General features: G+C 47.6%; 1 protein-coding gene across 3 annotated transcripts in view; it reads left to right on the top strand.

The window, feature by feature from the left end:
- Nucleotides 1-265: 265 nt before the first annotated feature.
- The window catches only part of Ppm1f (protein phosphatase, Mg2+/Mn2+ dependent, 1F), a 33922-nt gene continuing 20815 nt past the window's right edge, over nucleotides 266-13372 (top strand). The window contains exons 1-3 of one of the 3 annotated variants that reach the window (XM_013031493.1): nucleotides 266-287; nucleotides 715-855; nucleotides 8273-8548. In XM_013031493.1, coding sequence (XP_012886947.1) covers nucleotides 8346-8548 — 203 coding nt within the window. In that variant the 5' untranslated portion in view covers nucleotides 266-287; nucleotides 715-855; nucleotides 8273-8345. The other 2 variants (XM_013031494.1, XM_013031495.1) reach the window with 2 other exon arrangements.

Genomic DNA, 13372 nt, shown 5'->3' with positions numbered 1-13372 from the left:
TGTGGACGGCGCAAGTTAGTGGATTTCTGGTAGCTGTCAAATAAGGATTGCTTTCAGCCACCTCGCCTCCCACGCCAGAGGTGGAGCAAATTGCTAGCGCCTGGGGCGCAGGTGTCGCCTGAAAGCAAAGAGCCGCGAGGCCGCCAGAGGGCAGCAGAGGCCAGAACCGCCCCCACCGCCCGCCCTGAGGCCCGACTACGCCTGCGCAGCACTCGCGGCAGCCCCGGACGGGAAGTGGGCGGGGCCGTCGGGGAGCAAATGCGGGGCGCGGAGCGGCGGGGTGGCAGGTGAGGCCCGCGGGGAACCGGGAGCGACGAAATCCGGGTTGGGAGCGAGCCGCGGAGGCTGGCAGGGCTGGAGTGAGGGTCAGGTGCGCGGAGGTGGGGTCCAAGGTTCACAGCGGTGAAATGGGGCTGGGGAACCCGGGAGACGGAATAGGGGGGCTGAGGAAGTAAGAAGGCCCTGGCGAGGCTCGTCTGCAGGGACCTGAGGAGCATGTGGGGTGGAAAGAGGACTTAAGAGCAGGGGGAGCAAGGGGGGCTTGGGGAACCTGAGAATCGGGGCTGGCGTTCTACGGCGTGGGGCTGGGGTGGGGCGGAGGGGAGAGGAATCTGTTGACCAGGGAGGGTCTGGTCCAGCCGAAGGGCCCAGGTGGGACCCCCGGCTTGGTGAGCAGACTGGAGTAGCATGGGGTGACACACCCCATTCTTCAAGGATCCAGCCTATCCCACCCCCCTCAGGAACACGTGGCCAGGCCCACTGCCCTGCCTCCTACCCCACCAGTGCAAGCACCTCGTGGGACCGCTACTCTGCCGAGCACCCCGTATTGCCAGGGCTCCCCCCGGGCTTCTGAAGGTGAGTGTTTAAGTGAAAGCAGTGCGTGGGCCGCAGCGCCTTCCGCTGAACTGTGTCAGATAGTGCCTCAAGTGTGGAGACCTTGGGCTCCCACTGCAGTGTGATTTCAGACAAGCCCATTCACCTGTTTGTTCGTGCAAGCCAAAGGTTTTCTGCCCCGAGGTCCCCTGTGTGACTTATGTCCTCGTGACATTTCCAGGGACAAGTTCTCTCGGCCAAACTGCATCCACCTGGGGGATGGAATGTGGTACTGGCAGGCAGTCAGATCACCACTGGCTTATTGCTGGCTTTCATGTCCCTATCTCTCAGTCAGATTTCACGCTTTTCCTCCAGCAACCAAGGTGTGAGTGACAAAGTCACTGGGCACCGAAACTCCTGATCAAGCCCTACTTTTTCATGCCCCACCGGTGAGAGCTTTAATAGAGAGCTTCCCCTCCTGAAGTCCATTTCTTCATGTGCAGTGTAACCTGATAATATGAATTATCAACACAGTTGTGAGAGATAAAATAAATACCATATCTGTTTGGTGTGGGTGTGGGTGTGTGCATGTGTGTGCCAGCACTTGTGTCCTTTAGCTTTTTCACTCAAGGTTGGCACTCTACCACTTGAACTACAGCTCCACTTCCAGCTTTTGGTAGTTAATTGAAGATAAGAGTCTAGCAAACTTTCCTGTCTAGCTTCAATCCTCAGATTGAATCCTCAGATCTCAGCCTCTTAAGTGGCTAGGACTACAGGCCCAGCTGTGAATACCGTCAGTTCACTTGGAGAATTCCTTTGAGATGTCACTTAATGCCAACTCTGACTTTAAGGCCCATCTCTGCTACTTAGCCATGCTAGGTAGTGTGTTTTGGTTTTGAAAGTGTACATTGTCAGGTTGCATATCTCAGCATACAGTGGCCACTTTACCTTCATTCTGCCACCACAGTTGCCACTTGCTAAGCACAGAGGGCCACCAGGGTAGGCACCAGTCATAGGGAACATATGATCCATCAAGAAAGTCCAGCCTTGCAAAGTGTATTTTCAGCAATATAGATGTGTTTAAGGCCATAGAACTGTACATTAAGTATGCTTAGGGGTTGTCAGATACAGAGCTTGAGTCTCCTATCTCAAACAAAAAAGAAAAATGGTTAAAGTAGGCACAGAGGAGTTTAGGGGTCCAGAGGTATGACTTAGGGGTCCAGCCTATGCTTAGCATACATGAGGCCCTGGGTTTAATCCCCAACACCCCCAAAATGGTTTAAGTGGTACATTTTAGGTTATATTTTACCACAGTATATAATCAGAAAACATAAACCTATAAAAATATTTTCCTATGTGTAGAAAAACACCTTGTTAAGATCTGGTAGAATTGATACCAAACTCTTTTCAATAAATATTAATAAAGAAGATTCTCCATTGGTTAATTTAAAAATTAACATGAGGCTAGGAGTATGGCTTAAGTGGTAGAGTGTTAGCCTAGGAGGAAAAAAGTAACAGTTCAGTACTTTTATAACCATAGTCATGCAGTTTTCTCATAAATATTCCTATTTGCCAGGTACCAAGTGGCCCATGCCTATAATCCTAACTACTTAGGAGGCTGAGATCTGAGTATTGGTTCAAAGTCAGCCCAGGCAAGAAAATCCCTGAAGAAAATCTCCAATTAAGCAACAAAAGAAGTGAAGCTGTGGCTCAAGTAGTAGAGTGCTAGCCTTCAACAGAAAAACTAAGGGACAAAACCCAACCCAAGTTCAAACCCCAGCATAAACACACACACACACACACACACGTGATTACTACTTTGTCATCACCCAGTATAAACACACACACACACACACACACATACACACACGTGATTACTACTTTGTCATTACCCAGATTCTGAAATTAAACAAGACTTGACAAGTATTTTGTCTGTAACAGCTAGAAAAAATAATGCAGTTGTACAATTATATGGTAGTTTAATTTGTAGGTCCAAACCAGTAAACTAAAAGAATATAGATCCTTCAGATTTTAAAAGGAAAAGAATCTCTATTGTGTCAAGTACCAGGAAAAGGGTAATATGGCTGTGGAAAACAGCATGCTGGGCTGTTTTCCTCAAAGGTCGAAAAGATGGCAAACAGCTTTGTATAGCCAAAGATTTTAGTGGGAGGCAAAAAAAAAAAAAAAATCATAGGAGCAGAGAGACTTCAGGATTACTTCAGTTCATTCAGAAGAAAGAGGTGGGAGCCTATCCTGGCAATAAAAGAGCCAAAGCCCAGGCTTGGTGACCAATGCGAGGTGGATCAGGGACAGGAAGGAATCAGAAAAGCTGTGCAGTCAGGGACCAGTTCCCCAGTGTGAGCCCCACCCAGAAACTTTGGGCAAGTTACTTGGCCTTTACACCACAGCTGCATTTGTAAAGTGGAAAGAATCACAGGATGGTTGTCAGAGGTTAGAAGGTGTGACATTGGGAAAAGCAATGATGGCACTCAGGGCCCTAACAGCAGGAAGTACCCTTAATAGCATCACTGCTGTGGTCAGCTGATTGAAGCACAGAGACCTCATTCCAGAAACCAGCAGGAATCTGTTGAGGGTCATGCTTGGCCTGACAGGTCAAAGCAGGCAGCACTCCCTCCAGGTTTTTGGTGTCTTACACACATCCCTCCCACTCAGCCTTTCACTCTGTACCAGACAATTCAACAACTCTACACCAGACCAGCACCTGTTAGTTTTTCCACAGCACTGCCATCTCCTTAAACTCCCTTATCCATATGCTGCCTACTGATTGGCCACCACCTCCCTCTTAAGACTCTTTAAGTGATCCCAAAAGAACTTAGAATCCTGTCACTATCCCTTGCAGTGTCCCTAGCTCCTACTCTAGGTTAGGAATTTCCCTCCCACCACTCTCTAGGTTGTGGGCTGCCCAGGGCAAGGATTATTCTGCTCCTATTCCTAAAGCCTACATCAGATTCAGGAGCTTATTGGATAAAGGCAGAACAAGAAAGGATATTATTTGTTTCCTTTATTCCAGCTGGGATCCAGGGAAGGAAAACTGTGGCCTGTTTTTTTTTTGTTTTTTGTTTTTTTGGGTCCGATCTTGGGGCCTGAACTCTGGGCCTGGGCGCTGTCCCTCAGCTCTTCAGCTCAAGGCTAGCGCTCTACCACTTGAGCCACAGCTGGCTTTTTTCTTTTTGCTTATGTGGTGCTGAGGAATCAAACCCAGGGCCTCATGTAAGGCAAGCACTCTACCACTGAGCCACCTTCCCAGCCCCTGTGGCCTGTTTTTTTTTTTTTTTTCCTCACCACTGATGCCAGCTGGACAATGAAGAAAATAGTCCAGGCAACAGAGTATTGGTGGCTTTTTTTTTTTTTTTTTTCTGTCATGGGGCTTGAACTCTGGGCCTGAGCTCTGTCCCTCAGCTCTTCAGCTCAAGGCGAGAGCTCTACCACTTGAGCTGCAGTGCCACTTCTGGTTTTCTGTTGGTTTATTGGAGATAAGAGTTTCACGGACTTTCCTGCCCGGGCTGTCTTTGAACCGAAATCATCAGATCTCAGCCTCCTGAGTAGCTAGGATTACAGGCATTAGCCACTGCCGCCTGGCGATATTGGTGGCTTTATTCCTGTAATACTAGCTGAGATATGAGGACTGTAGTTTGAAGCCAGCCCAGGCAGGAAAGTCTGTGAGATACTCTTCCCTCTCACCCCGAGTCCTAAGACTCAAACTCTGGGTTTGGACGCTGTCTCTGAGCTCCTTTTTGCACAAGGCTAGTGCTCTACTACTTGAGCCACAGAGCCCCTTCCAGTTCTTTCTGTGAATAATTGGAGAAAAGAGTCTCACAGACTTTCCTACCCAGGCTGGTTTTGAACCATGATCCTCAGATCTCAGCCTCCTGAGTAGCTAGGATTACAGGCATGAGCTAGCAATGTTGGGCAGTCTGTAAGACTCTTATCTCCAATTAGCCACTAAAAAGAGACAAAGTAAAAATGTGGTTCAGGTGGTGGAGTGTTATCCTTGAGCTAAAAGTTCAGGGATAGAACCTACAGAGTTCAAGCCCCAGGACTTGGACCAAAAGAGTCTTAAGTAGTAGTCCCCAGCAAACAAAATGGCTTTGAGCCCTCTACCTGTCTAGCAAAAGTAGGCAGTTAGTATAGGCCCTGAGAGTGAGCCAGCCTGTCCTCTCTGCACCTGCTGGTGGAGTTTTGCAGATGAGCATTGATTGCCATGTCACATTGTGCAGCCCCACCTGCCCAGACTCCACTCTGTGTACATGGTACAAATTGCCATTAGGACCCAGGCCAGGTCCTGGGTTCAGGGCAGTGGGCATAGGCCACAGAGAACAAACAGGCGGTCAGGTGCACGCTGGGCTTCCAGCCTGTGCAGACTGTATTGCTACAGTGCAGAGAGCCCTGAGGGGCTGCAGACTGTGGGGAGGGGCTCAAGGCACAGGAAACACTCAAAGGGTGGAGATGAGGAAGAGGTACCAATGTTGCAAAATGCCCAGCATACAAGTCACCAGCCATTGTGGTCAAAGATGAAAGGGCTTGAATTCTGTACTTGAATGTGAGGTTTCTTGCTGTAGGCCAGCAACTGGAGCTCTCTGTGTACCTTTGAAAGTATAAATGTGCCATCTTTTCATTTGACCCTAACCATAACTTTCTCTGAGCAATTTAGTTCACTAGAGGTTTCAATGTCTCTTGGTCATTTAATTGCATGGGAGCTAAGTGTAGTCCAAACACTGATAGTTGCTTGGGAGATAGCACCCCATTCATTATTTACATTTCTCCGTCAAATGCACCAGCAAGCCAGAGCTATTCATAGCAGACAGGAGGCCTAGGCCTCTTCCTCCACTTAAGGATGCTGAGTTTTCAGGGAAATTTCCACCATCTTGTTGTCTTCTGATGGGTCTAGTCTTTATGCTTACAGCTCTGCTGGGCTGTGCAGGCAGGCCCTGAGACCCTGTCGGCCTCTCTGCTGATCATCCTCCACCGTCCACTCCCAAGGTTCCTTGCCTGCTGTCATTTTACCAAGTTTTATCTTTGGTTAGAATATATCCATTCTGCTCCCATCCTGATTTTTCCTTCTTTGCTTTATACTCTGTTTGTCTGCTTGTCATTTGTAATGACTACATTGCATTTACTTGTACGTAAATGAGAAGATTGACAAGGAATTTTAAATCGAGCCTCATAAATAGAATATTTCTATGTTCTTCTAATGTATGTGCCTACAACAAATTAACTTTTGATTCCTATCCCTAAAGAGAGTATTTTTTTTTAGTTTACCACCCTTCATCCTTTTTTTTTTCTTTTGAGATGGTACCAGAGCTTGAACTCAAGGCCTCAAGCTCTCACTTGGCTTTTTCACTCAGGGCTGGCATGCCACAGTTCCACTTTTGGCTTCTTGGTGGCTAATTGGAGATAAAAGTCTCACGAACTTTTCTGCCCACGCTGGCTTCAAATCATGATCCTCAGATCTTTTAACCTCCTAAGTAGGAGAATAGGTTGCCCTTTGCAACCCCAATTTTGCATTGATTGGCATTTAGACTCTCCAGTCCATCTAGTTCTGTGTGCGTGTTTTCTCCTTATGCTTCCACACTTGTGCTAAGCTAATAATCATTATCTCTTCTTGCTTTCAGCTCTTAATCCTTCAGCTCCAGGCCTTTGCCATCAACCTCCCTTATGGCAAGGTTTAGAGGCACTTACTGTCTATAGGGATTCTAAGACTGATATTTCTGGAATATTCTTGCCTGGGGTTCTACCATTTAGAACCTACGCTTAGAACCAGGAATGGGCTAAGAAAAGGATGAGCTAAAAAGCTGCTCCTCCGATTTTACCGCCTAGAACTTGCGGTGGCCCTCACAATTATGTCTGTTTCCTCTAGTAGTAAACACAGTGCTCTTTCCTGAGCAAAGTTTCAGAGCCTGGATATAAATTAGAGCCCTCAGAGGTGCCATAGCCATGGGAGGGCTGGAAAGAACTATTGATAGCACCAGTCCCAGGGTGCACCTACCTAGAAGGGGCAAGAGAAATAGGTCCTATGCTGAGCGCATGCTCACAGGGAGGCAAGGTGCCCAGCTGTACGTGGTGTCAAGCAAGGCCTGGAAAGGCCAGGCTGCTGCAACAGGAAGAGTCAAATGGGGGAAGGTAGAGCAAATCATAAGGCCATAGAAGAAAGATAGAAGGAGCCACAAATGTGGTCCAATTGTTGAGTATTTATACCTAGCATATACAGGACTTTAATTTTAATCTCCAATACTGGAAAGGGGGAGGGGGAAGATGGAGAGACACGCTAGTGCTAGCTATGAATCAGAGGCAGAAATCTAGGTAGGACCCCAGGTGTCCAATGAGGTGACAGATTAGAGGACAGGACTAGTCTGCTGCCTGTGAGTGTGGAAAGGGCTGGTTAGCCAGGGCCATGGCTAGGTGGATCTGAGCAAGAGTGAAGAGCTACAATCTTACCACAGAGAGGAAGCCAGAGTGAGCTTTGTCAGTCAAGGCCCGTGGGCACTGATGGTCCTCCCTTGGATGTGTGTGCATTGTAGGATGGTGACAAGTTCAGATTGTGGATCCCTCCTGGGTCCCATTCTCTATCCTTAGACCTCAAGTGAAAGGCTGCCTCACTGCCCAGCCTCAGTGCTCAACGTGTGTGACACTGGAACTTGGCTCTTAATGTGTCTGGAACACACACAGCCTGGCTGCTACCAAGCCCTCAGCATTCCTAAGGATTGAGGAAGGAAAACACTGGACCCTGAGCCCCCAGTGGATCAGAAACCTTGGGCCAGCCATAGTGCCTCTTCTCCAGCCAGGGGTTAAGAGGCTTGAGCCATCCTAAATACATGACCTACTCCTGTTAAGAGGACTCTGACTAAACAGGCTGGACAGCATCCCAGTTACACCCTTTAGCACAAGTAAACCTGCTTCTCTCTTGCCTAGCCCTCAGGCTGACCCTTCTTGTTCTCACTTTGGTCCATCTCCCAAATTGCCCTGGACTCACTGCCCTACTCATTCGCTGTTCCTCTAAACTATCTCTGCAGGCTAGCACAAGTCCCTTCTCCAGGCACATAAACCCAGAGCCCTCCTGGTTGCTGACATCCCCAGGATTATATTGAGGACTAGGCTCTGGTGTTCTTTTTCTGTCCCTCTGGCCATACCAGCCATGTTGTGCTGGGAACAAGCCTTCTTTCTGTCATTTCTCTGAGATGTTCATGTGACCTATGTTGCTGGCATAATCCCAGAGGCTGCTTTTGAGTAGCCACATGTCCCCACTTGGATCCCTATGAGGATGCTGGCTGGGATGTTGATCTACTTCCCTTGTGCTCCCTGGATTAAAGGCCTGGGGCTCAGTACTGTGTCTGTTGTACGATGCTTGCAGATGGAGAAACAAAGCAGGACATATGTATTCCACATTGTCGGGCACTTGTCATACTGTGATGCTGCTGACTCTAGTGTGTCTCTTCCCCAGAGTAAAGACTGACTAGAGACTGCCTCACTCCATACTCGACTGTACCACTCTCCCTCCCCGGGATGCTCGGGGCATGGCTTCTGGAGCTCCACAGAACAGCCGCCGGATGGCCTGTGGCGCAGAAATCACAGGCTTCCTGGATGCATTCCTCCAAGACTTTACAGCCCCGCTGAGCCCAGAGAGCCCTTTGCCGTGGAAGGCCCCAGGGGCAGTGCTGAGCCAAGAAGAGGTGGAGGGGGAGCTGGCTGAGCTGGCAATGACCTTCCTGGGCAGCAGGTAGGCTTGTGCCACACCAGAGGGGAATGACTGCACTGGGTGAGGAGCAAGGAGTGTTATGTCTGTCATATGCTGACTTTGACACCATGTCAGCAGTATGTATGTGTTCCCCCTATCCACATTGCAAACCCCCAGGGAAGTCCTTGAAATCACAAATGGTACCAAATCCTATCATTTAATGTCTTTCCCTCTTAGCTAAGCACTTACCACACATTGTAGCTCTAACTCTTGCAATTTGAAGTGCCAAAAAAAAAAAAAAATGTAGCACGGATTTCTCCTCTTTCATGATTGCAGATTTTCTTCTTACAGTAAACCTTAGCAATTTTAGCACAGGGTTTTGTTTCTTTTTTCTTTTTCCTTATTAAGTTCAAAAGCATTTGCCTTCTCACTTCAAGTATATTATAGCTTCTCTTCAGCATATCTGAATTGTTGGTATCACTATTCATGGATTAAGGCCATTACTAAGTAAAATCCAGTTTCTTTGAGTGCTGGGATATTAAGATGTTTCATCTGGTAACCAAGACAGCTACTAAGTGATTAATGAGCAGGTAGCACAGACAGCACATGTACATTGGAAAAATGGATGATTTATACCCATGGTAGGATAGAACAGAATGATGTAAGTTTCTTTCCCACTACTCAGAACAACACACAACTTAAAAGCTGCAGATTGTAGCTAGGTACTGGTGGTTTACACCTGTTATCCTAGCTGCTCAGTAGGCTGAGATTGCAATTTGAAGCCAGCCCTAGCAGGAAAGTTGATAAGATTCTTAGTTAACCATCAAAAGGCTGAAAGTGGAGTTATGGCTCAAGTGGTAAGGTACTAGCTTTGAGAAGAAAAAAAAAAGCTCACTGACAGTGCCCATACCCTGAGTTAAAGCCCCAGAACTAGCACAGAAAAAAAAAAAAAACACAGACTATTGTTGACTGCAAGTAATTGAAATGACACAGAGTAAAACTGTGATTTAGAAGGATTGCTCTATTGCCTTCCTATGGCTGCCATAACAAAGTAACACAAAACTTGATGGCTTTGTACAAAAGAAATTTGTCCTCCATTTCTAAGGGCCAGAAGTGCAGGATCAAGGTGTGTATGTAGAACCTAGTTCTCTCTGAAGAGCCATAGGGGTGAATCATTCCAGGTCTTTGTCTTAGCATCAAGTGGCAACTGGTTAGTGTTCCTTGGCTTATAGACTCAGCTCTCTGATCTCACCTTCGTTGTCACCTTTGTTCTCCTTGGCTGTGTGTCTGTAGCCTTGCTGATTCTGAAGACACTAGTCATATGGGCTTTGAAGCCCCTTCTCTCCTCTACTGCAATAGGACCAAATCTGCAAATCTATAAACTACATTTGCAAAAGCTATAATTCCAGATAAGGTACCATTCTGAGCAACTGTAGACTAGGACTTTGACATATGGGGTGGGGGAAGGAAAGGGGCACAGTGGAATGCTTAATGCTAAGTCCTATTTCTGTCCATTCTGTAGGCAAGAAAGTAGAGGTAAGTGGGTGAAGAGACTGGATTGAGGCTTCGTGGGCAGAGCTGGGCCACACAACCCTCTAACTACTACAAGCTGAGAAGTAGTTGGTATTGTCCCCATTGGACCGGTGAGGAAGCCCAGGCATAGAGAAGTGACAACCAGCTCCACAGTCTTCAAGGACAGCAGTGGGCCTGCAGCCTTTGAAGCATCTCCTAGGCTGACCTCAGGCCCCTACCTCAGAAGAGCTGTGATCCCCTCCCCTTTCACTTACTCATTCATTCTGAAAGTATTTGTCCCGTGAAAGACAGAAGGACAAGGTCTTTTTTTATCCTCTCCTTCAGTTCAGACAGCTGCAGATGTTTGGAATCAGGCTAATTTATCATATACACAGGGTATTCCAGGGGCTGGGAAGTTGGCTCAGTGGTAGAGTGCTTGCCTTGCATGCCTGAGGCCCTGGGTTCGATTCTTCAGCACCACATAAGCAAAAAGAAAAAAACCGGAAGTGGTACTGTGGTTCAAGTGGTAGAGCGATAGCCTTGAGCTGAAGAGCTGAGGGACAGTGCCCAGGCCCAGAGTTCAGGCCCCATGACCGGACCCCCCCCCAAAAAAAAAAAAAAAAACAAGGGGTATTCCATGCATGTTACAGAAGAAGGCTGTTGTATCCATGTGAACCTAGCTCCTCAAGAGGATGAGCCTAGTCTCTAGCCCCAGCATTATTCATGAGTCTTTTTTTTAAAGCTTACATTAGTTATTCAAAATACTAATCTGAAAATCCCCTAAAGCCATCCTCTACCCCTATGGCTTCCCCTAACAGCCTCTTGGCCTTGACTTGTCATCTTTGCATCCCCTGAGCCTAGTTTTTGCCCCCTCCTGCCCAGCAGAGTGGAAAACTCAAGCCTGCCTGCTACAATGTGCAAGCCAGTCTTTGCTGAGCATGTGAGCAGGTCTGCTCCACAGCCATGTCTACACTGCAGTCCTGTACTTGCTCGGGTCAATAGACAGTGCTCTTCTTGGTGCTAGTGGCTTGTGCCTATAATCCTAACTACTCAGGAGGCTGAGATCTGAGGATCACAGTTCAAAGCCAGCCTTAGCAGGAAAGTCTGTGAGACTGTTATCTCCAACTACCAAAAAAGCTGGAAGCAGAGCTACAGCTCAAGTGGTAGAGTGCTCACTTTAAGAAAAACAAAATCGGGCTGGGAAGGTGGCTCAGTGGTAGAGCACTTGCCTTGCATGCTCGAGGCCCTGGGTTCGATTCCTCAGCACCACATAAGCAAAAAGAAAAATGCCGGAAGTGGCGCTGTGGCTCAAGTGGTAGAGCGCTAGCCTTGAGCTGAAGAGCTGAGGGACAGCGCCCAGGCCCCACGACCAGACCCAAAAAAAAAGAAAAGAAAAACAAAATCTAGGGGGCTGGGAAGTTGGCTCAGTGGTAGAGTGCTTGCCTTGCATGCCTGAGGCCCTGGGTTCAATTCCTTAGCACCACATAAGCAAAAACAAAAAAGCCGGAAGTGGTGCTGTGACTCAAGTGGTAGGGCACAAGCCTTGAGCTGAAAGCTGAGGGACAACGCTCAGGCGCAGAGTTCAGGCCCCACGACTGGACCAAAAAAAAAGGAAAGAAAAACAAAATCTAAAAAAAAAAAAAAAATCCCTCAGGAACAGCACTCAGGCCCTAAGTTCAAGCTCAAAGACTGATACACAACAAAAGAGCAGTATAGCCAGGCGCTGCTGGCACACATCTGTAATCTTAGCTACTCAGGATAGCAGTTCAAATCCAGCCCAACCAGGAAAGTCCAAGAAACTTTTATCTCCAATTAACGCACCAGAAAATCAGAAGTAGCACTGTGGCTCAAGTGGTAGAGCACTTGCCTTGAGTTGAAGAGCTCAGGGACAGCACTCAGGCCCAGAGTTCAAGCCCCACAACTGACAACACACCCCCCCCACCAAAAAAAAAAAATACTAGCTTCTCAGGACACTGAAATCTGAGAATTGCAGTTCAAAGCCAGCCTGAGCAAGAAAGTCTGTGAGACTCTTATCTCCAGTTAACCACCAGGAAACTGGAAATAGCACTATGACTCACGTTAAACTGAAGAGCTCAGAGACAGTACTCAGGCCAGAGTTCAAGCCCTCTGACTGACCAAAAAAAAAAAAAAAAAGGACAGTGTTCCATGACCATGTGCCCTGGAAGTGAAGCATATGCAAAAGGGTGTTGTTGACTTGTTTCAGGGAAGTATTTTAGAGACAGGTGGAATCAAGCGGATTGTTTCCTAGGGATGCATAGAATTGGTCTGTCAGGATTGGTGTTACTAGGTGCATGTGGTAAGGGAAAGGCACTTGAATAATCCTTCTTAAGGTGAGATAGCAGTAGCGCCTGGGAACAGATGAGCAGAGGCAGTTCTGGACAGGGACAGCAACCACCAAGCCTACCATGGAATGATGACAAGGAGCAGCATTGTCTTGAGGGAGTCAGACTGGAAAGAAGCTAGGCCCACAAGGACTGCAGAGAAGGAAGAAGAACAGATGGTATCTGCCTACTGGGATAGCAAGGAAACGTAGCCTGAGCCAAAAAATCAGTCTGGAGCTAGGCACTGGTGGCCCACACCTGTACTGTGATCATTAAAAGCCAGCCCAGGCAGGAAAAGTCCATGAGACTCTTACCTCTAGTTAACCACCAAAAAGCCCAGAAGTTGAGCTGTAGCTTAAGCAGTAGAACTTCAATATTGAGAAAAAAAAGCTAAGGGATAGCACCCCGGCCCTGAGTTCAAGGCTGGCACAAATAATAATAATTAATCAGACTGGATCTCAGGGGGGTTCACAGGATATCTCAGCCTGGGCACAAGTACAAGAAAGCTACTTTGGTAGGGCCTTGAAGGGGCTCTAGTGTGAGTCTTCACTTCCTAAGTCCCTGGGCATAGGGATTCAGAAAGACTTTTGAGGGTGCCTGAGGAGAAGGGGCTGGGGTTACTTTACAACAGTGACATGAGAAAAGGTTATATGAAGGCATCTGCAGTGGATGACTGCAATAAGGAAGGGCTGGGCAGGGGATAGGGCTTAGGAACAGAGATGCAGTAGAGTTTGGATGGGATGAGGGAGGAGATGAATTTGTTTGAAAATATCAGTGATTAGTGATGAGAGAGGAACCAAAGCCTCCTCAGTTCTGAAGTCCCCCCGCACCCAGCACCCCAGGCCTGCTTAGCCTCTCCTATGTATCATCCTAACAAACTTGAAATGTGTATTTAAAGTCTTTTTTTTTTTTTTGTCAGTCATAAGGCTTGAATTCAGGGCCTGGGGCCTGTCTCTGAGCTGTTTTTGCTCAAGGCTAGCACTCAACCACTTCAAGCCACAGCACCACTTCC

Source organism: Dipodomys ordii, unplaced genomic scaffold (genome assembly GCF_000151885.1).
Source record: "Dipodomys ordii isolate 6190 unplaced genomic scaffold, Dord_2.0 Scaffold141, whole genome shotgun sequence".
NCBI classification, from domain to species: Eukaryota; Metazoa; Chordata; class Mammalia; order Rodentia; family Heteromyidae; genus Dipodomys; species Dipodomys ordii.
This window is presented reverse-complemented; position numbering and strand designations above follow the sequence as displayed.